The 26,448-nt window shown below is 45.6% G+C and overlaps 1 protein-coding gene across 7 annotated transcripts in view; it reads left to right on the top strand.

Moving 5' to 3' along the window:
- LOC138817905 (chromatin remodeling regulator CECR2-like) overlaps window positions 1-26,448 on the top strand; it is a 129,298-nt gene that overhangs the window by 74,463 nt on the left and 28,387 nt on the right. For all 7 annotated transcript variants that reach the window (XM_070008677.1, XM_070008679.1, XM_070008678.1 and 4 more), the window contains 4 exons: window positions 15,514-15,608; window positions 21,529-21,712; window positions 22,671-22,810; window positions 24,941-25,045. In XM_070008677.1, the coding sequence (XP_069864778.1) occupies window positions 15,514-15,608; window positions 21,529-21,712; window positions 22,671-22,810; window positions 24,941-25,045 (524 nt within the window). The remainder of the gene's footprint in view (window positions 1-15,513; window positions 15,609-21,528; window positions 21,713-22,670; window positions 22,811-24,940; window positions 25,046-26,448) is intronic.

Genomic DNA, 26,448 nt, shown 5'->3' on the forward strand with positions numbered 1-26,448 from the left:
GGCATTCCACATCCGTTGGCTGAAGAGTTTTGAGGAAAGAGAGTGGTAATGCAAATATCTCCAAAATGCTGGAGGGGGTTAGGGTGAGGGGCACAGGTTTTGAAGGCCAGGATAATTTTAGGTGTAGCAAGTTAAGGACTGAGAAGGGAGTCCAGGTGTAAGTCAAGGGAAATAGCAGGAACTGGAACCAGAAATTTGTGGATACTAGATCATGAGGACTTGTAAGCTCCGACAAGCTGGAATCTTACTGCCAGTGGTGGCAATCATAAAGCAAGGGCCATTGGATATTTATAACATACAAAATGATCAAGATGTTGGCAGACTGCCCAGAACAGCGGAAGAAAATCACAACAGAAGCACGTGTGTCTGTCTGTCCCATCTCAGGCTAGTTGGTTTCTCTATCCTGATCTGCCCTCTGGCCAGCCGGTCATTCCCCACCCAGTTTTACAGGTGGGGTGAAGTAGTATGTACGTTTATTTTCTGAAGCTTTAGTAAATGAAATACCTCACGTTCTGGTGAGTTTATGGTGTTTGGAGGCCTTTGGCGTCAGGCTGTGGAGGTGGGGAACTCCCAGACCCCAAGCTCCCTGCCTGTGTGCCCAGGTCTCTGTGCGCAAACTCCCAGCCTCACCCACCTCTCAGTGCCTTCAAACACCATCGAAACAGGGATGTAGGGGGTAGGCTCCCAACACATCTAACTATAGCAGGGAGAAATGGTGGCGTTGATTCACGGGGAAACAGGGTGAGGGAAGGGAGGGAGGGAGACACTGAAGTACATGGAGCCAGGTGGGAAAATAGGAAAAGGGTGATAACAGTGCTTCTGACCTGAGCCTCTACCACATGGGGGTAAGGTGCCCTTGGGTGCGAGGGAGAGGAATGCTTGTGATGTGATACCTGTTGTTTGTTTACGCTGTGTTTCCTGTCTCTGTAGATCAGCTGTGTGCCCTGTGCTATCTTCTTCCTCCTCTTGCCTTCTGTACTGAAGTAGTACTTTTGCTCATTTCAGATGAGCATGTCTGATACCAGTGATGGTGGGAAATAAACTAATGAGAAGACCAGTTAAAAATTGGAACAAGAGGGGCTGGGAAGGTGGCTCAGTGGTAGAGCGCTTGCCTTGCATGCCTGAGGCCCTGGGTTCGATTCCTCAGCACCACATAAGCAAAAAGAAAAAAGCCGGAAGTGGCGCTGTGGCTCAAGTGGTAGAGCGCTAGCCTTGAGCTGAAGAGCTGAGGGACAGCACCCAGGCCCTGAGTTCAGGCCCCACGACCGGAACCCCCGCCCCCCAAAAAAAATTGGAACAAGAGTTAGATCTCAGGAGAGCTGGATTCGAGTAATGTACTTATTGACGCTAGTTAAACTATTAAGACCGGATGGTAAGCCTCCTTAGTGATTAAAGAAATAAATAGAAGGAGACTGAGCACTAGTGATTCCTTACTTCAGTAGTTTCCAGATGAGACTCATCATCCGATTTACTGTGCACTTGAAAAGCACAGTAAGGAGTCCAGAACCACTCGTTGTATTTCCTGACCAAACTTTACTTGAGCAACTTCAGGAAAGTTCTAGGGGCCAACTAGTAATAGGAAAATAGAACAGGGTGTAGAATTACAAATCTGCCATTTGAGGAAGTGGTAGAGGGCCAGCCTTGAGGGGAAAAGCCAAACAAGAGCAAGAGGCTAAGAGGCTTGTGTGTGTGTGTGTGTGTGTGTGTGTGTGTGTGTGTGTGTGTGTGTGTGTGTGTGTGTGTGTGTGTGTGCGTGCGCGCGCGCGCTTGCATGTGTGTGTGTGTGTGTGTGTGTGTGTGTGCGCGCTTGCATGTGCATCCTGTCCTCTGAAGTGTGAAACTGTGGGAAATAGATCAGACAAAATTTGATTCTGCTTTCCAAGATGGTTTTAAGTTTTGGTTTAAGCATCTAGTGTCTAATAGTGGATGTCAGTCTTACACTGCAGAAAATCTAGAATTGCAATTTATTTCAAGCAGCTTTTCCGACTTGTAGAGAGGGCTGCGTTGATGATGATAATGGAGGTGAGAACGAGGACCCACGCTGGTGTGCTGTTTCTCAGCTGTCTCAGTTACCGGAGGTACCTGCTGCCTCTCATCTTCCGAGACCACGGTCACTTGAAGTGACACCTGTTCTTTTCTGGGGTATGGTCTAGCAGGAAACAGTGTCCCTGAAGAGAGCCATTAACTGGGTCTTCATTGGGAGAGTGGAGGGCTGAGCAAACCCCCAGTATTATAAAAACACTGTCCAGTGGTGTGGGCACTCCAAATTAAAAAAAAAACAAACTGGGCTGGGAAGGTGGCTCAGTGGTAGAGTGCTTGCCTCGCATGCAGAGGTCCTGGGTTCGATTCCTCAGCACCACATAAGCAGAAAAAGCCGGAAGTGGCGCTGTCGCTTAGGTGTTAGAGCACTAGCTTGAGCTGAAGAGGTGAGGGACAGCGCCCAGGCCCAGAGTTCAGGCCCCACAATGTGCAAAAATAAATTCAATAAATAAAGGACTTTCTTTTGTTTCAGCCGTGGAGGTACTGGAAATAAAAGCCTGTTTGTAGAAGGAACAGCCCTCTTGTTGTTTTTAGCCATTTTTTCTGAAAATAGGTAGTGGAGTAGGTCTTCTGAGGAGTCTAAAAGAAAACGAGAAAGCAGAGAATAAGTGTTTCAGAAGCCAGGGTGATGAAATGCAGAAAGGAAGCATGCCACACACTTAACCTAACGATTTAGTTGGCATTTTGTATTTGGGAGAAAGAAAGGCAGGAGGTGGGGAGGGGGTAATCCCAGTTACAAGAAGGCAGAGGAGAGACAGAAGAAAGGGGGTGATTGGCTCAGTGTAACGGCTGAAGGCCCAGGAAGGCAGTTCATTGATAAGTCCAGAACAAAGGCTGCTGTGGTACTGGCAAAGCCTTGCCTTTTCCTTTTCCCCTTCCTTCCTTCCTTCCTTCCTTCCTTCCTTCCTTCCTTCCTTCCCTCCCTCCCTCCCCCCTCTCTTTCTCTCTTTCTCTCTCTCTCTCTCTTTCTCTCTTTCTTTCTCTCTCTCTTTCTCTCTTTCTCTCTCTCTTTCTCTCTTTCTTTCTCTCTCTCTCTCTTTCTTCTTTTCTTTCTTTCTTTCTTTCTTTCTTTTCTTTCTTTTCTTTCTTTTCTTTCTTTCTTTTCTTTCTTTCTGCCAGTCCTGGGGCTTGAACTCAGGGCCTGGGCACTGTCCCTGAGCTTCTTTTCCTCAAGGCTAGCACTCTACCACTTGAGCCACAGCACCACTTCCCACTTTTCCTGTGTTTGTGGTGCTAAGGAATCGAACCCAGGGCTTCCTGGATGCTAGGCAAGCACTCTACCACTGAGCCACATTCCCAGCCCTTTTTCTTTTCTTTTCTTTTCTTTTCTTTCTGATTTCTATTCTAATTTCAGCACATCATGATTTCCCCCCCCCCCTGAAATTCACAGGTAAGTACTGGTGCAAGTCTGTAACCGTAGTGCGATGAGGGGATCTTGCATTAAAAAGCGAGTAAGACTCCATCTCAACCATTTCTTTGGCCTGGTGGCAGATGCCTGTCATTGCTGGCAATATGAAGCCCAAGTAAGAGGATTGTGGCTCACGCGGTCTAAACCCTATCTTGAAAGTACACCAAGGCAGAAAAGGGGTTTGGGGCATGACTCAAGTAGAAGAGAACTTTCCTCACCAGCAGGAGGCCCTACGTTCAGCCCCCCAGTACCGCCAAGCGGGGAAACGTCTTGTCTGGTTAAGGCCTTTGTCCATGGAAGCACTCAGCTTCAGTCAGGAAGAATGTTTGCATCACCACTGAGTGCTCAGCAAATGTTGGCTGACTACCACCTGCCCTTGGTTGTGCAAAACCTGTTTAATGTGGCGCTGTGGCTCAAGCGGGGGTAGAGCGCTCGCCTTGAGCTGAGGAGCTCAGGGACAGTGCCCAGGCCCACGACCGACAAAAAAACAACAGTGAACAAACCTCCTGTCTATGTCCTGTGTACTTTGCCTTCTCTAGTCTTTCTTTCCCCAGCAAAATCATCTGTTCACCAGTTGTTTTGAAAGTGGTCACTCTGATTATATAATTATATAATGAATGTCTGCTAAATGTGTCTTGCTCTATCACGATTGCCTTCAGATGACTAAATTAGTCCCTGAGCTCTATAAGTTAAAGTTCTTGTGCCAGATATGGTAGTGAGCTGCCATCACCGACATGAACACCTGTAATCTCTGCTACAGGAAGGCAGAGGTGAGAAGATTTTACTGTGATGTCCTCACAGTCCAGCCAGGCCTGAGCCTCTACCAGACCCAAATTTGACCAAAGCAAAAAAAAGGGCTGTAGGTCAAGTGGTAGAGCTTGAGCGTAATACCCTGAATTCAACACTCCAGAACCACCACCAGCACCACTCAAACAAAAATGCCACTTTTTCCTTTTTTGTGGGACAGACTATTTATTTAAAATACATAGGATGCCTTTGGTGACTTTCATGTTCACACCTGCCAATTCAGCACAAGCTATATTTCTAACGTAAGACCTGCTTACTAACTAGAATCAAGCATCAGAAGATACTAGTGTTTTGTTTTTAATTTTTTTTGTTTGTTTTTGTTTTGTCTGTCGTGGGGCTTGAACTCGGCCTGGGCGCGGTCCCTCACCTCTTCAACTCAAGGCGAGCGCTCTACCACTGGAGCCACAGAGCCACTTCAGGTTTCCTGAGTGGTTTATTGGAGATAAGAGTCACGGATTTCCTTGCCTGGGCTGGCTTTGAACTGTGATCCTCAGATCTCCGCCTCCTGAGTAGCTGGGATGACAGGCGTGAGTCACCAGCGCCCAGAGTTCAAAGCCTACAACCGATTTAAAAAAAAAAGAAAAAAGATGTAATATGCAGAGGGGTTATAGTCACATAAGCCAGGTAAAGAGTACATTTCTTTATGGACAGTGTCACCCCTTCCCACACTTTCTCAGTTTTGCCTTCCCATAACTACCCACAGGTTATATAGTTCATTTTCAACAGTGTCTAGTGAGTACACTGTTGCATTTATTCACCCTCTGTCCCTCTATTTCTGTGCCCTGCTTTACTCTCCCAAAGGCAGATGAAGTAACAAGACAAAAAGAAAACAAAAACAAAAACATCTCTTGTTTCCGTTTCCTGGAGTTCATTTTGGTAAGTGTTATGTGATCAGATGCACATTGATGTGCCTGTGTATTCATCTACTAGAGTCCTGTATGGTTTATCATGTCCCCCCATGTATTTTAGGTCTAGCTTCCTCATGTGGTAGAAGACATGCACCGTTTGTTTCTCTGAACTTGGCTTACCTCAGTTAACATGATTTGTTCTAGAGCCATGCATTTCCTGCGATATTCTTATGCCTGTGTAAATTTCCATTGTGTATAGTACCTCTTATTTTGATCCATTCAGCTATTTGTAGGGCATCTGGGTGGTTTCTGTAGCTTGGATATTGTGAGTCATGCAGAAGTGAACCTGAACGTGCAGGTATCTGTATGGTATCCTTGCTGGTGAGGGTCGGGTAGGTGGCCAGTGGTTATGGCTGAGTGGTAGGAGGGTCTGACCTCCAGACTGCAGTCCAGAATAGTTACACTACTTTCTGTTCCCACCGACAGTGCAGTAGGGTTCCCTTTTCCCCACATTCCCCCAGCATTTGTTGTTGGAAATCACAATGCTGACCAGTCCACCATGGGTGAGATGGAATCTCAGAGTTGTTTTGATTTGCATTTCCTTTATGGCCAGGGCTGATGAGCATTTCCTCCTGTGTTTGTTTACCATTCTTACCTCTTCAGAGAAGGTCTCTCCTTAGCTCCTTAGACCATTAGTGATTGGTTTATTAGCTTTGGATGGGGTTTATTCCTTGTATATTTTCAATATTAGGCCTTTGTCAGATGTATTGTGTTAAAAAGATACTGGTTTTGAGGGAATAATTTCTCCCAGGGCTGATGAAATAGTTCTTCCCCCAACAAAGCATCTCTCCCCCAGGATAAGGTTGGATAAACACTGCCAAGTTGTTTTGTTTTGTTTTTATCTTGGGACCTTTTTGGCAGTGTAGATAGCATGCATCATATCTGGATTCTAATAATTCTTTTTTTCTTTTTTGTGTGCCAGTACTGGGGCTTGAACTCAGGGCCTTGCATGCTTGCTTGCCTGCTTTTGCTCAAGGATGGCACTGTACTACTTGAGCTATTCCTCTGCCTTAGGCTTTTTGCTGGCCAATTGGAAATGAGAATCTCACAGACTTTTCTGCACAGGCTAGCTTCAAGCTGAGAGCCTCAGATCTTAGCCTCCTGAGAAGCTAGGATTACAGGTGTGAGCCATCATTGCCTGGTTTCATGGTTTTTTTCTTTGGGTGCTGGTTGTGGGGTTTGAATATACTGTCCCTAAGCTTTTCCACTTGAGGTTAGTGCTCTACCATGAAAGCCACAGCTCCACTTCAAGTTTGTTTGTTTTTCTTTGAGTTTGAGATATGAGTCTCGTGGACTTTCCTGCTTGGTCTGGCTTGGCTTTGAACTGCCACCCTCAGATCTCAGCGTACTGAGTAGCTAGGATTCCAAGTTTGAGCCACCAACACCTGACGGTAATATTAACATTTTCAATACTATCTGTGTTATTAGTTAGCATTCTGTCTCAGACCTGAGATAAGCAAACTTAAAAAAGAGGATTTGTTTTTGCTTTTGAGTCCAGTTTATAGTCATGTGGCCCTGTTGCTTTGGGCCTGTAGTGTAACAGTCCATCATGGCAGGACTACCTACCTACCCAGCAGATGGTGAGAGAGAGAGAGAAGAAAGGACTGGCGTCCTGCCCATCTGCCTCCCTCCTCACTAGCCTCCCTCCTCACCAGCCTCCGCCGTCTTCCACTACTGCAGTGGGGGGCTAGGCCTTGAACACACTGCAGATTCAAACCGTAGCACCGTTTTCTTTTTTCTTTTGTCGGTCGTGGGGCTTGGGCGCTGTCCCTGCGTTCTTCAGCTCAAGGAGAGTGCTCTAATGCTTGAGCCACAGTGCCACTTCCGGTTTTCTGGAGGTTAATTGGAGATAAGAGTCTCATGGACTTTTCTGCTCGGGCTGGCTTTGAACCGTTATCCTCAGATCTCAGCCTCCTCAGTAGCTAGGGTTTTAGGTGTGAGCCACCGGCGCCCTGCTATAGCACCATTTTCTTAGTTAGAATCATATCCTGGTGATTCCTAGTTCACATTACCGTTCCATATCTCTTCTCTTGGTTGGAGTTCAGGCATTCCTGAGAATCTCCAGTCACACACATCTTTTCAGAATGGTTGCTACTAATGTCCAGTTTGTTTGCTTGGTGAACATCTGTGACCAATTGTTCTGTGAAGGGACTGGTCAGTACCAGAATTTAAGCACAGGATTTAAAAAAAAAAGTATTTATTTATTTATTTTTGGGCTGGTCTTGGGGCTTGAACTCAGGACCTGGGTGTGGTCCCTGAGCCTCTTTGTGCTCAAGGCTGGTGCTCTACCACTTGAGCCACAGCGATGCTTCAGGCTTTTGCTGAGTAGTTTATTGGAGACGAGAGTCTTAATTGACTTTCCTGCCTCTGGCCGACTTCAGACTGAGGTCCGAGGATCTCAGCCTCCTGGGTAGGTAGGATGACAGGTGTGTGAGCCACTGGCACCTAGCCAAGCATAGGATTTTATTAGTTTAAAACATGGTTTGTCTGGGTGCTGGTGGCTCTTGCCTATAATCCTTAGCTACTCAGGAGGCTGAGATCTGAGGATCGAGGTGTGACGCCAGTTTGGAAAGAAAAGTTCATGATATCTATTAACCATCAAAAACGACTGGAAGTGATACCGTGGTTCAAGTGGTAGAGTGCTAGCCTTAAGCAAAAAAGTTGGGGACAGTGCCCAGACTTTTGAATTTAAGCCCCAGGACCTGCACATAACAAATGCAAACAAAAACACTTTTAATATTTCATTCTTGGAGGTGACTTGTGTGTCACTAAGTGCCTTTCTGTTGTCAGCCTGTGTCCATTGCCGGCTCCTTGTTCACCCCCACAGTGGCATTCTGACAGAACCAGCATTGTAGTGTCCTTCCATTGAATTGCCAGCCTTACCTTGCCTTTCTTTTCTTTTCCCTCCCTCCCTCCCCAGAGCTGAAGACTGAACTCAGGGCCTTACATTTGCCAGGCAAGTGTTCTTCCACTGAGCCGAATCCCATCCCAACCTTTCATTCTTGATCAGTGTTATGTGAGAGTAGGTTCTCTTTTTATCCTTCACATACACACAGTGTGTGTGTGTGCGCGTGCGTGCGTGCATGCGTGCGTGCGTGCGTGCGTGTGTGTGTGTGCGCGCACGCGCGTGCCAGGCACTGTAGGTGCCTTTCCACAGTTGTGGGAAGCACGTCTGATTGCGTATGTTTTCATTCTTACACAAGAGTCTGGGACATGAACAGCTGAGGTTCAGTTGGCTTGAACAGCTGTCTGTACAGCACTCCACGATTACATCTCACTGTATACACTGAGAGGACTTTTATCTCCAGTGTAATTCTTTGTTATCACTGCCACCCCAATCTAGCCTTTTCCTTGTTTACACTTATCTAACTGTTTTTAGACGGAATTAAAACTCAACCTAAATTTTCTTGTCTTTTTTTTTCTTTACCTACAAGTAGGTGCCACGCTATTGACTGTGCTTCTGAAATGCGTCCCTTTCATCTCTCATTGCCTGTTCCACTGTCATCCCTCCAGTAGTAACCAACCTATCACTTCTCACAACTGGACTGGGGCTCTCTGTTCACCTTCTTGCCGTCCCTCACAATGTCCTGTGCATACCAAACGTAGATGCAGATGCAGACCAAACATAGATAAACCTTTGGGGTTTGGTCAGCCTTTTTTTATTTTGCTTTGTTTGTTTGGTCATTTGTGGGGCTTGAACTCAGGGCTTGCGTGCTGTCTCTGAGGTGGTTCCCCACCCCCCCCACCCCCAAAGGTAGCACTCTACCGCTTTGAGCCACAGCTCCACTTCCAGTGTTTGAGTGGTTAGTGGGAGGTAAGTCATAGGAACTTTTCTGCCCAGGCTGGCTTTGAACCACGACCCTCAGATCTTAGCCTCTTGAGTAGCATGAGCCCCTGACACCCAGCCCCAATCTTTGTTTTAAAAGTCAAGAATTTGAGAGGATGGCTCTGGGAATGTGGCTCAGTGGTAGAGAGCTTGCCTAGCATGCATGAAGCCCTGAATTCAACTCCTCAGTACCACATACACAGAAAAAGCCAGAAGTGGTGCTGTGGTTCAAGTGGTAGAGCGCTAGCCTTGAGCAAAAGAAGCTCAGGGACAGTGCCCAAATAGATAAATAATCTTAGAGCATCTACCTACTATGGGTGCTACCTCCCAGAACTGCAGGAAAAAATGAAAATGTGTTTCTGAGCAACAAGCACCAACAATAAAACAAAAAGGCAAATGACTCCAGGAGGCTGTGCTGTTTTTACCTCCTGTCTTAGGTGTGGAGCCCCGGTGGGAGACCTTTGGTGGCTGGCGAAGGCGGGCGTCCAGCTGGACCCGCGCAGAGCATGTGTGTCCTGGCTGGGATCTGCCTTTCCGTCTGTGTAGCCATGCTTGTCCAGCTTAGTGCCTCCCACCCCAGCCTCTAGGCACCACGCTTCCTGCTTTTTCAGTCATTGGGCATTGTTTGTGGCATGGTATTTTTGTGTGTGTGTGGAAGATTAGGCAATTTTGAATACTTTTTTTAAATAGCCTTTGGAGCCACTATTCCTAATTTAAACATTTGCAGAAAAGTCATTCTAGTTTCACACATTTATTGTGTAATTAACATTTTTCCAGTTGATGATTTTGAGTTATAGTCCACACTTGAGGGAAGGAGCTGTTTGGTTTCCACAGCATTGTAGCCGGTGACATAGCCGAGTCTGGTCACTGCATACAAAGCAGCAGAACAGACCTGCTCGCCTTTGGGGGCTGCGCAGATAAAGGTTTGCCCACTGAACGTGTTACGTAGCTGCTTTCAGGCCCCTCGGCAGTGCAGTTGCTCCGGCTGATTTATACGTTCCTGCTAAATTGGCATGCCACATGCCTTTGGGGTTAAATTAACGTGTACCAAGTTAGAGAGCATCAGCTGCCAGTCTGGGTGCCTTCTGGAGGCTGGTGTGCCTTTCCTCCATGTCCTGAGCCGGCACTCCAGGCAGTCTCTGTGGCCAGCAGCTGCCAGAGTCCCTCAGGGGCCCGCTGCCCCGCCTTTGTGCATGAGGGGTTCTGGTCCCACACGGGGCTTTCATCTAGATGTACATTGTACTCGGTCCTGTGCAAATCAGGAAGATTTGCAACTCCAAAAGCAAATACAGCCAACATGACTTTATTCCTTAGCCACTCCTTCCCCCCTCCCCCCTTCCTCTAAATAAACTCAAAGGAATTATTGTGACTCAATGGCGGCAATATAAATCTGTATATTGATTCTTGGAAGTTGAAGAAAAGAAACAAATTGGTAAAAGGTTAAAGAAAACTTACACAGGGAATAGGTACGCATTACAAAAGGAAAGTGTCTGGAGTGTTATTTAAGAAAAGCTACAGTCGAGTGACTGGCTATATTAAGGAAATTTCATGTTCCGTATGTCATTAGACTGTCCTTGGTCTGGAATCCGGCTGTAAGGCGAGCAGGACTTTTTAAAGTGAGCAGTTGTTCATCCTTAGCGGGCATGTTTTCTAACCGCTGTCTTCTTCCCCTTCCCCCAGAGGTAGTCTGGGTGCCCCTTGCTCAGTCGTGTGTGTGTGTGTGTGTGTGTGTGTGTGTGTGTGTACATGTGCACACGTTAAGCAGGCTTTTCCCTAATGAGCTGTGGCGCCAGCTGCAAGAGAGGCAAATCCTGTTACTCTCCGCAGCTCCTCTGAAGCCGCAGAGCAGTGGTAGGAATGGAGTCTCCTTTCACTCTTTTCTGCTGTTTTCTTTCCCCATCCTCTGCTGTCCCTGAGCATCTTGGCAAAGTTCAGATTTCTGTGCTCACAGTTCAATGCGCACAGTGAAAGGAGAATACAAAAGGCCCAAGGAGAGAAAGTGAGAAGAGGAAAAAAGAAAGCTTGGGGTGGATGTCTTTAGGAGGAGGGTCCCTTGTGCATTAGTCTAAGACTTAAGCTCTGGGTTGAAACCTTAAGTAGTAAAGCTTTGAATAACCTGGATCTCTGGACTCTCTTTGGAGACAGTTTTATCCGTACTCAAAGCAGTGGGTTATGTATGAAGAGAATTGAATTCCTTATTCCAAAATTTGTGAAATTTATGTAATTTGAACGGGATACTGGTATCTCCTCAGTCTTTGCTCTCTTTCCATAGAGGAAGATGAGATAAATGTAATATTACTTAGCGCAGCATTTGTTTTGTGTATCACGGGTGGTATTTACCTCCCTTCTTTGTCCGTACCACCCCTTGGAGACCACATACTTCGTGTGAGGAACACACAACATCTTGCTGTGAAACGTATTTTTTAATTGTGGTAACAATTTTAAAACATTGATATCGTTGCTACAATTAAAAGTTACCCCATTAGTCGGGCTCTGGTGGCTCATACCTGTAACACTAGCTACTCAGGAGGTTGAGATTTGAGGATCACAGTTCAATGGCTTTGGCTGCCCGGGCAGAAAAATCCCTATAAATCTTTTTTTTTTTTTTTTGCCAGTCCAGGGGCTTGAACTCAGGGCCTGGGTGCTGTCCCTGAGGGCCTGGGGGCTGTCCCTGAGCTTCTTTTGCTCAAGACTTGTGCTATACCACTTGAGCCACACCTCTGTTGCTGGCTCTTTCTGTGTATGTGGTACTGAGGAATCAAACACAGGACTTCGTGCATGCTAGGCGAGCACTCTACCACTAAGCCACATTCACAGCCCCCTATGAGATTCTTATCTCCAGTGAACCACTCAAAAACCAGAAAGTGGAGCTCTTGCTTAAAGTGGTAGAACAAAAACCAAAAGAAAAAAGAAAAATCATGAAAATGACTTTTTTCCTGTTAACAAGTTTTCATTGTACAGTAATTAATTAACCATTAGCCATCATTGTGTTTCCGTAGTATTAATTTCATTGTTATATTCAGTAGTGTATTTTTATGGTTGTGAAACAAACACATCTCCAGAGCTTTTCATCTTGCACAACTCAAACTACTCTTTAAACAGAGATGGGGAAAGTCTGGCCTGTGGCCCATTGAAGGCCTAGGAAGTCAGTTGGTAAATGAGGGGACAGACAGACAGGAATGTATCTGCTCTGATTGTACTGATAACTTCGTATGGCCCATAATGATGTTATAAAAGGCCATATGACCTTTGGCAGGAAAATATTTCTCCACCTTTGCAAAAGTTTCTTTCTTTTTTTTGGTTGGTCATAGGACTTGAACTCTGGGCCTGGGCACTGTCCCTCAGCGCAAGGTGAGCGCTCTACCACTTGAGCCACAGTGCCATTTCCTGTTTTTCTAGTGGTTAAACTGGAGATTAAAAAATCTCATGGGCTTTCCTGCCCGGGCGGGCTTTGAACCCTTATCCTCAGATCTCAACCTCCTGAATAGCTAGGATTACAGGTGTGAGCCGCCTAGGCCCTGTTTGGTTCTAATTTTTTTTTTTTTTTTGGGTCCGGTCGTGGGGCCTGAACTCTGGGCCTGGGCGCTGTCCCTCAGCTCTTCAGCTCAAGGCTAGCGCTCTACCACTTGAGCCACAGCGCCACTTCCGGCTTTTTTTCTTTTTGCTTATGTGGTGCTGAGGAATGGAACCCAGGGCCTCAGGCATGCAAGGCAAGTGCTCAACCACTGAGCCACCTTCCCAGCCCTGGTTCTAATTTTTAATGATAACTTAATAAAATTGTTGTTACAAGGGTGACCCGTCACATTTACATAAGTCAGGTAATGAGTACATCTCTTTTTGGACAGTGTCACTTCTAATGATTTAACCATCTTCTTAGCTCAGGTCTGCATTTGTGCGTCCAAGCCTGCATGCCTCTCCCCCACCCTAGTATATTTCCAGGTGGCGTTCTGTTATATTAAACATAGTATTGTAGAATTACGTTTTAAAAGGCAGTCTTGTATTTGAACCTGTTTGTCTGCGGACTGTACTGAGTTATTTACCATATTGTACGACCTATGGTGTGGGGGAAAGGGGTTCGTTTTTTCCTAGTCCAACAGTCCGGATGCTGTATCCTTCTATTGTACTTATCCTATAAAAAAACAAACTCTTCTCCCAGAGAGAAGCCTCTTGTCTCACTCAATAGTTGACTGAAGATAATTTATGATTTTGTTCCCCCTTCATCTTGGTTTAGGGAACCTGGGGGCGAGCTCAGTGGTTGAAGCCTTCTCTACAGGTGCCAGGCCCAGGAGCTGTCCTCAGCCAAAAACATTAATGCACATCTTACATTCTACTCCAAATCATGGTTATTGTTTAAACATAAAGTCACCATTAAGTGTTTTCCGAGTCTGGTCTCTAGGAGATCACGCATATCCTCTGTTAGACTTCTGGCAGTCCTCTCTGAGCAATGCCCCCCTGGTTCTTGCCTTATGTTCTCAAGTGTGGCTGTTAAAACAACTTAATTTGGTATGTCCTCTGTGTGTGTGTATGTAGACGCACATGAACGAGTCCACGTTTGCCTGGGATTTGAACTCAGAGCCTGGGCATTGTCACTGAGAATCTTTTGCTCAAGGTTAGTGTAGTGCTCTGCTACTTGAGCCATAGCTCCAGTCCTGGCTTTTTGGTGGTTAGTTGGAGTCCCATGGACTCCTGTCTGGGGCTGGCTTTGAAGTTCAGTCCTCAGATCTCGGCCTCCTAGGTAGTTAGAATTACTTGGCAGAGCCCCTAATATATTTGGTAATAATATAAACTGTAGGAGACATTACATAGTTCAGTCTAAGCACCTCTAATGAAAAATGAGCATTTTGGGGCTGGGACTTTAGATCGGTGGAATAGTACTTGGCGTGTGCAAAGGCCTGACTCCCATCTCTACCATTCTTCAGAGTTAGAAACCACACTTAAGAGCAAGCAGGTTGCGCTTTTGAAGTACTCTGGGAGAGGGGGGCCTCGTAGGCAGGTGTGTTACACGGTACATAGCTACTGTAGTTCAGGCATCGAAATTGGAGGATTGGCAAAGTGAAATTCACCTGGGAAGAACGTAGAGAAAAGTCTTTGTGCCTGGTGCTGGTGGCTCACACCTTTAATCCTAGCTACTCAGCAGGCTGAGATCTGAGGATTGTGGTTCAAAGCCAGCCCAGGCATGAGAGTAGTCCATGACACTCTTAGCTCCAGTAAACCACTCAGAAAACTGGAAGTGGCACTGTGGCTCAAGAGGTAGAACGTTCACCTTGAGCTGAAGAGCTGAGGGACAGCGCCTAGGCCCAGAGTTCAGGCCTCACGACCCGGACCCCTCCCCCCCCCCCAAAAAAAAGAAGTCTTTGTGTGATGTACAGTTGACCCAGAAAAGGGATTTCCAGGCCCTAGACTGTACACATAATTGCTTGGAAACGTAAGCAAAACAAATGCATCGCACCAAGGCATTACTCCAGATGATGTAAGAGCCGTCTTATTCTAGCAATCTCCTCTAGACATGTAGGAGTAGCATCATTAAAGTAAAAGTTGCCAAATTTCTTCCTCCCAGTTCTGTTAAGTTTAAAATACAGTGTTGCAGTTGGTTTATTTGTTAAAACTGTTATATAACAAAGAGTATTTGTAATTGATTATAAAGCATTTAATGCTCCTGTATTTTGTTTTGCCACTAAATTAGAAAACTATACGATATGCAAACTAGTTGATTATACAGCTAGCATGGCTTTGCACCTGGGATTCAGTGGTTCACACCTGTATCACAGCTATGGGCTAGGATGAGACCTGGAGGATTGCGGTTAGTAAGTAGTCAGCCGAGGCGGAGACGTTTCCAAGCTCCATCTCCAAAATAGCCAACAAAAAAGCAGGCTGAGGCGGGTGCCCGTGGCTCACACTTGTAACCCTAGCTGCAAAAGGGACTGAAAGCTGAGGATTGTGCTGCTGAGCCAGCCCGGGGGGAAAAGTCCCTAAGACTCAACTCCAGTAAATTACTCAGAAAAAGCTGGAGGTGGTGCTGAGTTCAAGTGACAGAGCACTAGCCTGGAGCAGAATAAGCTCAGGACAGCTCCCAGTCCCTGTGTTCAAGCCCTAGGATCGACACACACACACATATGCATGCACGTGTGCACGCATGCACACACATGCACACACACATGCACGCACACACGCACACACACACACAAACACACTGGGGCTCAAGTGTTAGAATACAGGTCTAGCAGGTGCAAGACCCTGAGTCCAGTCCCTGCCCCCCATTACTGTCTTCCCCAACCCTCCCCAAGAACTGTGGGTATGTCTTCCAGAGTGTAGACAAAAGGAATGGGGGGGTGGTAGGGGCAGTAAGAGAAACTCTAGTAAAAGCCTGAAAGCTCTCATCGCTCCTCTAGCAGCAGTAACTGGGGGAGAGGGAAAACGGCAGCAAGCCCTTGGCTTCATTGACCAGCAGCCGTTTTCTGTTGCCTGGGCTCTGTGTTTGTGGTGGTAGTGTGGATTTGATCTCTGTCTTTCCTCTTCTCTCTCAGGAGTTAGAGGCAGCCCTTCACAGAGATGATGTGGAGTTCATCAGCGATCTGATTGCCTGCTTGCTTCAGGGCTGCTATCAGCGAAGGGATATCACGTGAGTAACTACTGACTGTGCTCTGAGCACACATTTACCACACAGGGAACTGACTAGCCAGTCATAGAATCTACCCCTAGTCTGTACAAGACAGTAGACCCTAATGCATAGTATGCAAATGAGCTCCCAGGCTCTGTGTCTGCTCTTTTTTTTTTTTTTTTTTTTTTTTTAATGGGGTCCAGTTGTGGGGCCTGAACTCAGGGCCTGGGCGCTGTCCCTCAGCTCTTCAGCTCAAGGTTAGCGCTCTACCACTGGAGCCACAGCGCCACTTCCCGCTTTTTCTGTGTATATGGTGCTGAGGAATTGAACCCAGGGCCTCATGCATGCAAGGCAAGCACTCTACCGCTGAGCCACCTTCCCAGCCCCCACTTCCGGCTTTTTTTCTGCTTATGTGGTGCTGAGGAATCGAACCCAGGGCCTCATGCATACAAGGCAATTGCTCTACCACTGAGCCACCTTCCCAGCCCCTGCTCATTCTTTACTGTGATGGTTGAGTTTGCTTTTCACAAATCTGTATCATTTACTCATAGCTACACCAGCTGCCACTCAAGTGTAGAATTTTTATCTCTTGTTTGTGCCTATTTCTGATTTTTGTTTGAAATATTGGTGAAATACTGCCTAACAAAACGATAGAGTTTTCTATATTTCTTGCACTTGTGTCTTCTGTTGTCCACATAACCTGGTAGCAGTAGCATAATTTACTTGGAGCCTCTGGACTCTCTGATGCTGTTATAACTGCCAAATAAATAGCTCTCTAGTGCCTGTGAAGGCTCTAGCAAGTAAATTTGATCAATGTTGACAAAACTGTTTTGTGCTGAGATCTGTTTTCTTGGTGGTGGTTGTCTTTGGAGCCTGGGATGGGCTGTGTTGTACAGGCTAGTCTAGAACTCCTGGGTTCAAGGGGTTCTCCTTGAAGTTCTCACCCTTCTGGATAGCTGGACTACAAGTATGTGCCACTGCACCTCACCTTTCCCTTATTTTTGGAAAAAAGCCCTGACATTTGTTAGCCTTCCCTTTTGTAGAGCCCCTGCCTAGCATGCATGAGGCCCTGGGTCTGTTTATTTCCTCTTGCTGCACAAATAAACACTCCCCAAAGTAGAGACGCTGGATTCTGAGGAGGGTCTCATGGTTCTCTGGGCCCTTGTGGACTCTCCGAAGCTCCTTGGCTTTGCTGGGGTGCACGGCCGTGCCAGGCCCATGTCCCCCTGAGAACCGGGAGCAGACCCGCCCCGGCCGTTACACACGACAGGTGAAAAGGTCGAGCAGTCAGCACAAGTTGCAAAAGCATTATCAGAGATGTATTTTTATAAGTACAAAAGAAGGAAAACTGAGGGTACATGTAAATGGACAAAATGTACAAAGCAGTTGACAGCCTGCCTCACACAACTCAGGAGCGCTGTTCTGTCTCCTGGGCAGGGAGAGTGTCGGTGTTCACATTGATGGGTGATTGGGGTTATCTGCACTGTGTGGGTCCAGCACTTGCACTTGTAGAGCAGGGGTCTGAGGTTACATGCTTTCAGAGTCGTAGGAGCCAACGGCTCTGGAGCACGCCCAAGGTCTGCTAGTAGTAGAATATTGCCTATCTTCTGTTCCCCAAAGTTGATGATAAGCACCTGGGTTCTTCGTTCACTTTTTCTGGGGTTTCTTTTTCCATTTTCTTCTCTAGTATACAGAGGGGTGTTTTTGTTTTGCCAGTCCTGGGGCTTGAACTCAGGGCCTGGGCACTGTCCCTGAGCTTCTTTTGCTCAAGGCTAGCACTCTATCACTGAGCCATGACTCCACGTCCAGCTTTTACTGTGTGTGTGGCAAGCACTGTACCACTGAACCACATTCCCAACCCCACTTTCTTTGTTTTGTTTTGCTTTGCTTTCAAAAACAAAATCTAGTACTGAAAGTTTGTCCTTTAAACATTATCTCTTTGGAAATCACAGTGCTCCTGCTAAATGTGTTTATTTGAACTTGTGACACCATGCAGTAAAATCACTATCTTCAGCACACAGGCCACTTCTGTGTGTGCGCATGACTGGGTCTGTGCACTGGTTTGGGGGCCTGACCTAAGGCCTGGGCACTGTCCTTTAGATTTTTTTTGCTCAGAGCTGCCTATCATTTGAACCACAGCTCCACGTCTGGCTTTCTGGTGGTTAATTGGAGATAGGAGTCTCATAGACTTTTTCTGCCAGGGCTGGCTTTGAACTAGGAGCCTCAGATCTCAGCCTCCTGAGTAGCTAGGATGACAGATGTGAGCCACTGGCACCTGGCAGGCCAATGGATTTGAACAAATGCATGTGCCATGTAGTCATCATTCTGCTCAGAAACATAGAACATTTCCATCTTCCTAGAAAGTTGTCTTTGTAGTTGCTCTCCCATGTAAACTGGTCTGGCTGTCAGCAGCCTCAGTTTTACTAAGATACCTTGTGGTAGTGTTGTAGAATTTGTGCTAATGGGACAACACACTATCAAGTCCAGCTTTTTTCATTCAGTGCAATGTCTGCAGAATTCTTTGGGATTGCTGTTTGTATCAATTTGTTCATTTTGGCCAAGTGAAGGATTAAATTGTATCTAGTGAAAAATAAATTGCAAGCTGTTTAACCTTTCCATGTGTTGATAGGGATGTATGTTGCTTTTGAGGTTGTTACGATAAAGCTACTGTGAGTATTTGCATGCAAATGTTGCTGTAAATGTGTTTTCATTTATTTTGAGAATTCCTGAATCTTATGGTAATGGTATGTTTAAAGGCAAGAAACTGCCAAACTCTTTTTCAAAAGTGGTTGTGACATTTTATGTTTCTACTAGTGAAACAGGAGAAGTCTAGTTGCTTGCTCTATATCTTTGCCAACATTTGCTCTTTTAATTTCACCGATTCTCTTGTCTTTAAGGTAGTAACTCACTGTCATTTTAATTTGTATTTTCCCGATGACCAGGAATGTTGGACATCATTCTTGTTCATTTGTACATCTCTTTTTGCTGAAACGTTTACTCACATCTTTTGATTACTTATGTTCAGGTAGGGATATTTACTAGTTTGTAGATGGAACTGTTAAGATTTTTTATGCAGTCTGGATGTAAGTCCCTTGTTAGACATACAATGTCAAAGTGTAAATATTTGCTCCTAGTGTGTATTTTCCATTTATGGTTTTTTGTTTTGTTTTTTGCCAGTCATGGTGCCTGAACTCTGGGCCTGGGCGCTGTCCCTCAGCTCTTCAGCTCAAGGCTAGCGCTCTACCACTTGAGCCACAGCACCACTTCTGGCTTTTTTCTTTTTGCTTATGTGGTGCTGAGGAATTGAACCCAGGGCCTCAGGCATGCAAGGCAAGCGCTCTACCACTGAGCCAACTTCCCAGCCCCTCCATTTATGTTTTTTCTTTTCTCTTTTTTTTTTTTTTTTTTGCTTATGTGGTGCTGGGGAATCGAACCCAGGGCCTCATGCATGCAAGGCAAACGCTCTACCACTGAGCCACCTTCCAAGCCCCCTCCATTTATGTTTTTAAAGAACAAGAGTTTTTATTTAGCTGGGCACTGATGGCTCACACCTGTAATCCAGCTACTCAGGAGGCTGAGATCTGAGGGTTGTGGTTCAAAGCCAGCTCTGGCAGGAAAGTCCTAAGACTCATCTCTCCAGTTAACTACCAGAAAACCAAAAGAGGCTTTGTGGCTCCAAGTGATAGAGAGCTAACTTTGAGTGCTAGCCTTGAGTGAAAGACCCCAGGGACAGTGCCCAGTGACCTCCCTCCCTCCAAAAAAAGTTTCATTTAGTTCAAGTCTATGTAATATATTTTTTCCTATATATTTCACAGTTTTTTTTCCTGTGTGTGTGAAATCAGTGATAACTACAAAAGGATTATTTTCACATGCTTTCTTTTAGCGATTTTTCCAGATTTGGCTTCTTATAAGTTGTCTTCCCGCTGCATTTAGGGCTAGCATTTTCTGCCGAGATAAGAAGTCCCAGGATTTTTTTCCTTTGGCTGTCTTGATTTGGAGCCCTACTGTTCCAGATCTTAGCCTTCCTCAGAATTGGGATGACAGGCATGGAATGCCCAGTTCTGTGTTTGTTGCTTGGCTGGCCTCAAACCATGGTCTTGCCGGGTCATCTCAGCCGTGTGATGGAGCTCGGGGCAGCACCTGTGTGATGTCTTGTTGTTAGGTGTTTATAGAACTTCTCTAGGTATTCCTGTCAAATCACCCCATTTATTATTGCAAAATTCCAATTTCAGTGTTTTTTGAGTTGGTCCTAAGATTAGCTCACAGTTGGTGCTGTATGCCTTGAGCCATACCTCCATCTAGGATTTTTTTTGCTGGTTTTGTTTTGTTTTGTTTTGTTTTAGATAAGAATCTCAGGTTGTCTGTTGAGCTGGCTTTGAACCATGATCCTCAGATTTCATCCACAGGCTTAGCTACATTGTAAAGTCCTGTCCAAAACAAAACAAAAGATCTGTTAACTATTTTGGCCTAGGTTGTTCTGAGATCTTAAAGAAGAAACACTTTCAAGCTGGGTACCTGTACCTCAGGAGTCTGAGATCTGCAGATCAAGCTAGCCTAGGCAGGAACCTGTGAAACTCTGTATCTCCAATTAACAAGTAAAAGTCCCAGAAGTGGAACTGTGGATCAAGTGGTAGAGCCCTAGCTTTGAGCAAAAAAGCTCAAGGACAGCACCCCCAGGTCCTGAGTTCAAGCCTCAGGATTCACATCTACCCACACAAATAAAGGCTAGACACTGTCAGTCAGTGGCTGTGGCTCCAGTACTGGGGATGGTGCACTGCTGCGCTCTACCGCAGGCCTCAGATTATCTTATACAACCTCTTCACTTGCTGATTTACAAGAACTCCTGCTAAATATTGTCTCATCAATCATGTGCATGCATTAGTTAAGCCTCACCAATGCTTGAAGCGTGTGGAAGGAGGCGATTCTACTTTTCACTTAGTCTGCATTGTGTATGGTTCTTTGCCTTAATTAGTACCTAGTAAGGAGACTGGATACCTTTTCATGTCCCTGACATGTGCTTCTAAGAGGTCAGTAGCTGCCTTTTTTCTATGATATCCCAAACACATTGCAGCTGTTAAATCAGTTGCTTTGCCTACTCATGAATTCTGCCAGTTCCAGCCAGCTGACCCTTAAAAGCGGCCAGTACCCAGCCCTCTGCCTCTGTCTGTGGGCTGGCCAATAGAAGGGAAGTGTCTTCTGTCTGAAGCTGGCTGAAGAGCTCTTTGCTGGCTTCTAACAAGTGGCTAACCTTGGGTGTTAGAAAGCAGTCGACTCATCCTTGTTTTCATTCTCTTTCTACTGCTCTGTCTTGATTTCTCTGCTATAAGAAACAGGTAACTTCAAGTAGGTCTTCGTCTCTTTACTCATGCAATACTAACTTACAGCCATGGTCTTTCCTAATATTTTGAATAGGGAAGTAAAGAGAAAATGGATCTTTAAGAGTATTTGGAGGCTGGGAATGTGGCTCAGTTGTAGAGTGCTTGCCTAGCATGCATTTCGAGTCCTGAGTACCACATACACAGGAAAGGCCAGAAATGGCACTGTGGCTCAAGTGGTAGAGCGCTAGCCTTGAGCAGAAGAAGTTCAGGGACTGTGCCCAGGCCCGGAGTTCAATCCCCAGGCCTGGCATGCACGCACGCATGCACGCACGCACGCACGCATGCATGCATAAATAAATAGGATGATGAGCAAAAGGTTAGACAGTCATCTCCACTCATAGTCTGTTTGCTGTTGACTGGCGTGTGCTGCTGCCTGTGTTTTAAGAGTTTTCCGTGGGGAGCTCTTAGGACACGTTTATCTTCTTTGGAACTTCATGTAGTTGGTCTGATACATAAAGCAGCCAAGACCGTCAGATCCTCCTTGTTGCCGTTGATAAGTTTGTCAGCTCTCAAGCCACAGCTCTGTGTACATTCATGTATTTTTGTCTGGGCCTTATGGATAGGCCTCAGACATTCCACAGCTACCTGGAAGACATTATCAACTACCGCTGGGAGCTTGAGGAGGGGAAACCCAACCCCCTGAGAGAAGCCAGTTTCCAAGACCTGCCTCTTCGTACCCGCGTGGAGATTCTGCACCGCCTCTGTGATTACCGGCTAGATGCAGATGATGTCTTCGATCTACTCAAGGTGCTTCCCTGAAAGCCCTTTCTCTAGCACAGTAAAAACCCAGTAGTTGAGAATGGAGCTTTGAAATCAGTGCCTAGACATTGTCCCTAAGCTTTGTTGCTCAAGGCTAGTGCTCTACCAATTGAGCCATAGTGCTACTTCTATCTCTTTTAGTGGTTAGACATAAGAGCTCTTGGATCCTTTTTTTTGGGGGGTGTGGTAGGAATTTGAACTAGGGCCTGGACATTGTCCCTGAGCCCTTTTTGTTTTGTTTTTGTTTTGCTCAAGGTTAATGCTTTACTACTTGAGCCACAGTTCCACTTCTGGCTTTTTGGTGATTAATTGGAGATAAAGAGGCTCATGGCCTTTCCTGCCTGGGCAGGCTTTGAGTCGTGCTCCTCAGACCTCAGCCTCCTGAGTAGCTGGGATGACAGACATGAGCCACGGATGCCCGGCTGGCAGGTGTCTGGATCATACAGGATTAGACCTGGTGATAACTTCTAGTCCTTTCTTGGTCATGTCATTTAGAGTACTCTTCATTCAGGACTCCAGCCTAGGTCAGGCCCTGGGGTAAATTGGGAGTCTCAGCTGGAGCAGAATGTTGCTGTGGGTTCTGACTGAGCTGCCATAGTGGATTACATGGGACAGAACCTTAGAGCATCTTATCCTACCCACTACCTTTTGTGTACATATAAAGTACATCTAAGCCAGGTAGTCAGACCATTCATTGGAATTCTTTTTGGTTTCTCCATTTTTGGAGGGGTGGGAGCCATGGTTGGGGTAGGGAACATTTCAAGCATTTCTATATCTTGTTCTTCGAAGAAGGTACCCCCATCCCATTCCGTGTTTTATCTGCCCAGATGGAAAAATGATATTCTGTACTTGGCATTTTGAAACAGGTGATAGGTTCGTGTATTGAAGTTTTCTTCCATTTATTTAGTTCATTGTTGTCCCCAACCCTCCTTCCTTTTCTGCCAAGGGTTTGGATGCAGACAGTCTCCGTGTAGAACCTCTAGGGGAAGACAATTCAGGGGCACTCTACTGGTATTTCTACGGAACACGAATGTATAAAGAGGATCCGGTACAAGGGAGGTCTAATGGAGAACTCTCCTTGAGCAGGTAAAGTCTTCAGTGTCAAGTCTGTGATAGCTACTGTAAAAATGTCTTTAAAGTTAAACGCATCAGTGCTGGGTTGTGGCTTAAGCCATAGAGCACCACTTTGCAAACCTTACGCCCTAGGCTCAAACCCTGGTACCACACATACATAAAAGAAGAAAGCTCATACAAACAAACAAATTAACTGTATCAGCATTCTTGAAGGGAGAGTAATTTCATATACAAATAAAAAGGAGCAGGGCACCAGTAGCTCACACCTGCGATCCTAGCTACTCGGGTGGCTGAGATCTGAGGACTGCAGTTTGAAGCCAGCCCAGGCAGGAACTTTTATCTCCACTGAAACTAAGAGGGAAGTAGTGCTGTGGCCCAAGTGATAGAGTGCTAGTCTTGGGCAAAAGAAGCTCAGGGACAGTGCCTGGGCCCTGAGCTCAAGCCCCAGGATTGGCACCCCCCCCAAAAAAAAAAAAAAAAAAAAAAAAAGGAATTGCTCCAAAGTCTCTGCCAGAAGCTGTGGTAAAAGGAGAATGTATGAAGTCGTTGGTGAGATTGCTGGGGAGTAGCAGTACCACACCACAGACTCGACTTAGGTAGCAGGACTTTGTTCTCCGCAGCGTGAGCGCTTGCCTGTAACACGCTTCATCTTTGATCGTCTGTTGGAGTGCGGCAGACCTGTAGCTGGCTGGCTGAACGCTTCCTGAGGACGACGGCTGCCCTTGACTTGTCATTTATCTATTTATTGTGGGGAGTTCCTTACGGCTAGAAGCAGTACTTCTTGTTAGGAGGTGTTAGCTTTTAGAGCTCACTTAGTTGTTGTTGTTTTTTTTTAATATATTTTTATTGTGAAAATACTGTACAGAGGGGTTACAATTACATGGGTAAGATAATGAGCACATTTCTTATCAAGCATTGCAGCCTCCTCCTTTGTTTCCCCTTCCAGTCCCTTCGTATCCTCCCACCCCTCCAGCCCCCCCCCCACCAAAGTTGTAAAGTTCGTTTTCGACATAACAACTTGTACATCTCGTTGTTGCAGTGGGTCCTCCTGTATCCCTGTTTTAACAATTTGCTTTTTCCCTTCCCCTCCACATATACACAACATCATATATAGTGAAAGCAGGGGTTGTACCATGGGGGAGGGACATACAAGGCAGCAAAGACATAATCTTATAAATAAATATGTTAGAAACGATTGCATGAAAGATCTCTTTTTTTTTTTTTTTTGTCAGTCGTGGGGCTTGAGCTCTAGGCCTGGAGAGCTGACTTAGTTTTTAAATTTATTTATTTATTTATTTATTTATTTATTTATTTATTTATTTTTTATTATTATTTTTTTTTTTTGTCGGTTGTGGGGCTTGAACTCTGGGCCTGGGCGCTGTCCCTCAGCTCTTCAGCTCAAGGCGAGCGCTCTACCACTTGAGCTACAGCGCCACTTCCGGTTTTCTGGTGGTTTATTGGAGATAGGAGTCTCACGGTCTCTCCTGCCCGGGCTGGCTTTGAACCGCGATCCTCAGATCTCAGCCTCCTGAGTAGCTAGGATTACAGGCGTGAGCCACCAGCGCCCGGCTTAAAATTTATTTTTAATAGTTACACAGACGGCTTCAATTCCATAAATCAGACTGTGGGTATAATTGTCATCCCTTCCATTCTCCCCTGTCTTTCCCCATTCATTTTTACTTTGTGCCAGTCCTGAGGCTTGAATCAGGGGCCTGAGAGCTCTCCCTGAGCTTTTTTGCTTAAGGCTAGTGCTCTACCACTTGAATCAAAGTCCTATATCCATCTTTTTGGTGGTTAATTGGAGATAAAAGTCTAACAGACTTTCCTGCCCATAGTAGCTCCAAAATGCAATCCCCAGAACTCAGCCTCCTGAGTAGCTAGGATAACAGGCGTGAACCACTGGCACCTAGTATTTTTTATTATTTAGCATTTATTTATTATTTATTTATATCCCTATTAATATTGCAAAATGTTATTTTTCTGTGGGTTCTACATTTTAATAATGGATAATAATCTGTCCTTTTCCTCTTCTAAATGATTGTTTTTTTTAAGTGTGGCCAGAAATTACTGTTAGTAACAAAATCTTACACAACTCATCAGTTCTGTGCTAGAACATTTCTATTTAACAGTGCTATTTCTTAGGGAAAATGAAAAACAAAAAAATGTCTCAAGTGTTCCTGGAAAAACAGGAAAAAGAAGAGGAAGGCCCCCAAAACGGAAGAAACTACAAGAGGAGATAATAGTGAGGTAAGCAAGAAAGCCTGTGGACACTGTCTTTTCAGGCTGGAACCAACCTTATTTATTTGTTTGTTTGTTTATTTATTTATTGTCAGCTGTGGGACTTGAACTCTGGGCCTGGGCACTGTCCCTCAGCTCTTCAGCTCAAGGCGAGCGCTCTACCACTTTGAGCCACAGCACCACTTCTGGTTTTCTGGTAGTTAATTGGAGATGAGTCTCACAGACTTTCCTGTATGGGCTGGCTTTAAATGGTGACTTTCAGATCTCAGCCTCCCCTTAGTAGCTAGGATTACAGGTGTGAGTCACCAGCGATTGGCTTATATTTTCTTAATTTAATTGCATTTAGTAAAGGATCTGATCTATCATTACAAATCTGTGAGGTCTTGTTCTTAAAATTTCTAGTAACAAAGTACACAGCTTCTTTGCACTAAATTTAGAAATTCTAACTCAGTCTAAATGCACTTGGATTTAGTAGATGAGTCAATCAGAATTTGATTTTTGTTAAATTCCATTAGTATTCTTTTTTCTTTCTTTTCTTCTTTTTGCCAGTCCTGTGGCTTGAACTCAGAGCCTGGGCACTGTCCCTGAGCTTCTTTTGCTCAAGGCTAGCACTCCTCAGTGCCACTTCTGACTTTTTCTGTTTATGAGGTGCTGAGGAATTGAACCCAGGGCTTTCATGCATGCCAGACAAGCACTCTTCCACTGAGCCACCTTCCCAGCCTCAGTATTCTTTTTTTTTTTTTTTGTCGGTCGTGGGGCTTGAACTCTGGGCCTGGGCGCTGTCCCTCAGCTCTTCAGCTCAAGGCGAGCGCTCTACCACTTGAGCTACAGCACCACTTCCGGTTTTCTGGTGGTTTATTGGAGATAGGAGTCTCACGGTCTCTCCTGCCTGGGCTGGCTTTGAACCGCGATCCTCAGATCTCAGCCTCCTGAGTAGCTAGGATTACAGGCGTGAGCCACCAGCGCCCGGCCCAGCCTCAGTATTCTTAAATGGTGAAAAATGTGGCTAAAGTGGAGTTGTGTTTCTGACAAATATCCTATAGTCACCTGTCTGCTCATACAGCATCTGGCCTCTATTCAGAAGCTGTTTTAATTACTCTTCTCCATTTCCCTGTACCAACCATTAAAGTCCCATAGCACACATAGCTTAATGCTGCCCTCTACTGGCACCTTTTATTTTTTTGTTTTTGCGGGTCCTGTGGCATTAACTCTGGGCCTGAATGTTGTCCCCAAACTTCTGTGCTGAAGGCTAGTGTTCTACCACTTGAGTCACAACTCCAATTTTTTGGTGGTTAATTGGAGATAAGTGTCTCATGGACTTTACTGTCTAGGCTGGCTTTGAACCGTGATCCTCAGATCTCAGCCTCCTGAGTAGCTAGGATTTACAGGTGTGAGCCACCATTACTTGGCTC

Source organism: Dipodomys merriami, unplaced genomic scaffold, assembly GCF_024711535.1.
Source record: "Dipodomys merriami isolate MVZ:Mamm:240054 unplaced genomic scaffold, mDipMer1.0.p SCAF_703, whole genome shotgun sequence".
Taxonomy (NCBI): Eukaryota; Metazoa; Chordata; class Mammalia; order Rodentia; family Heteromyidae; genus Dipodomys; species Dipodomys merriami.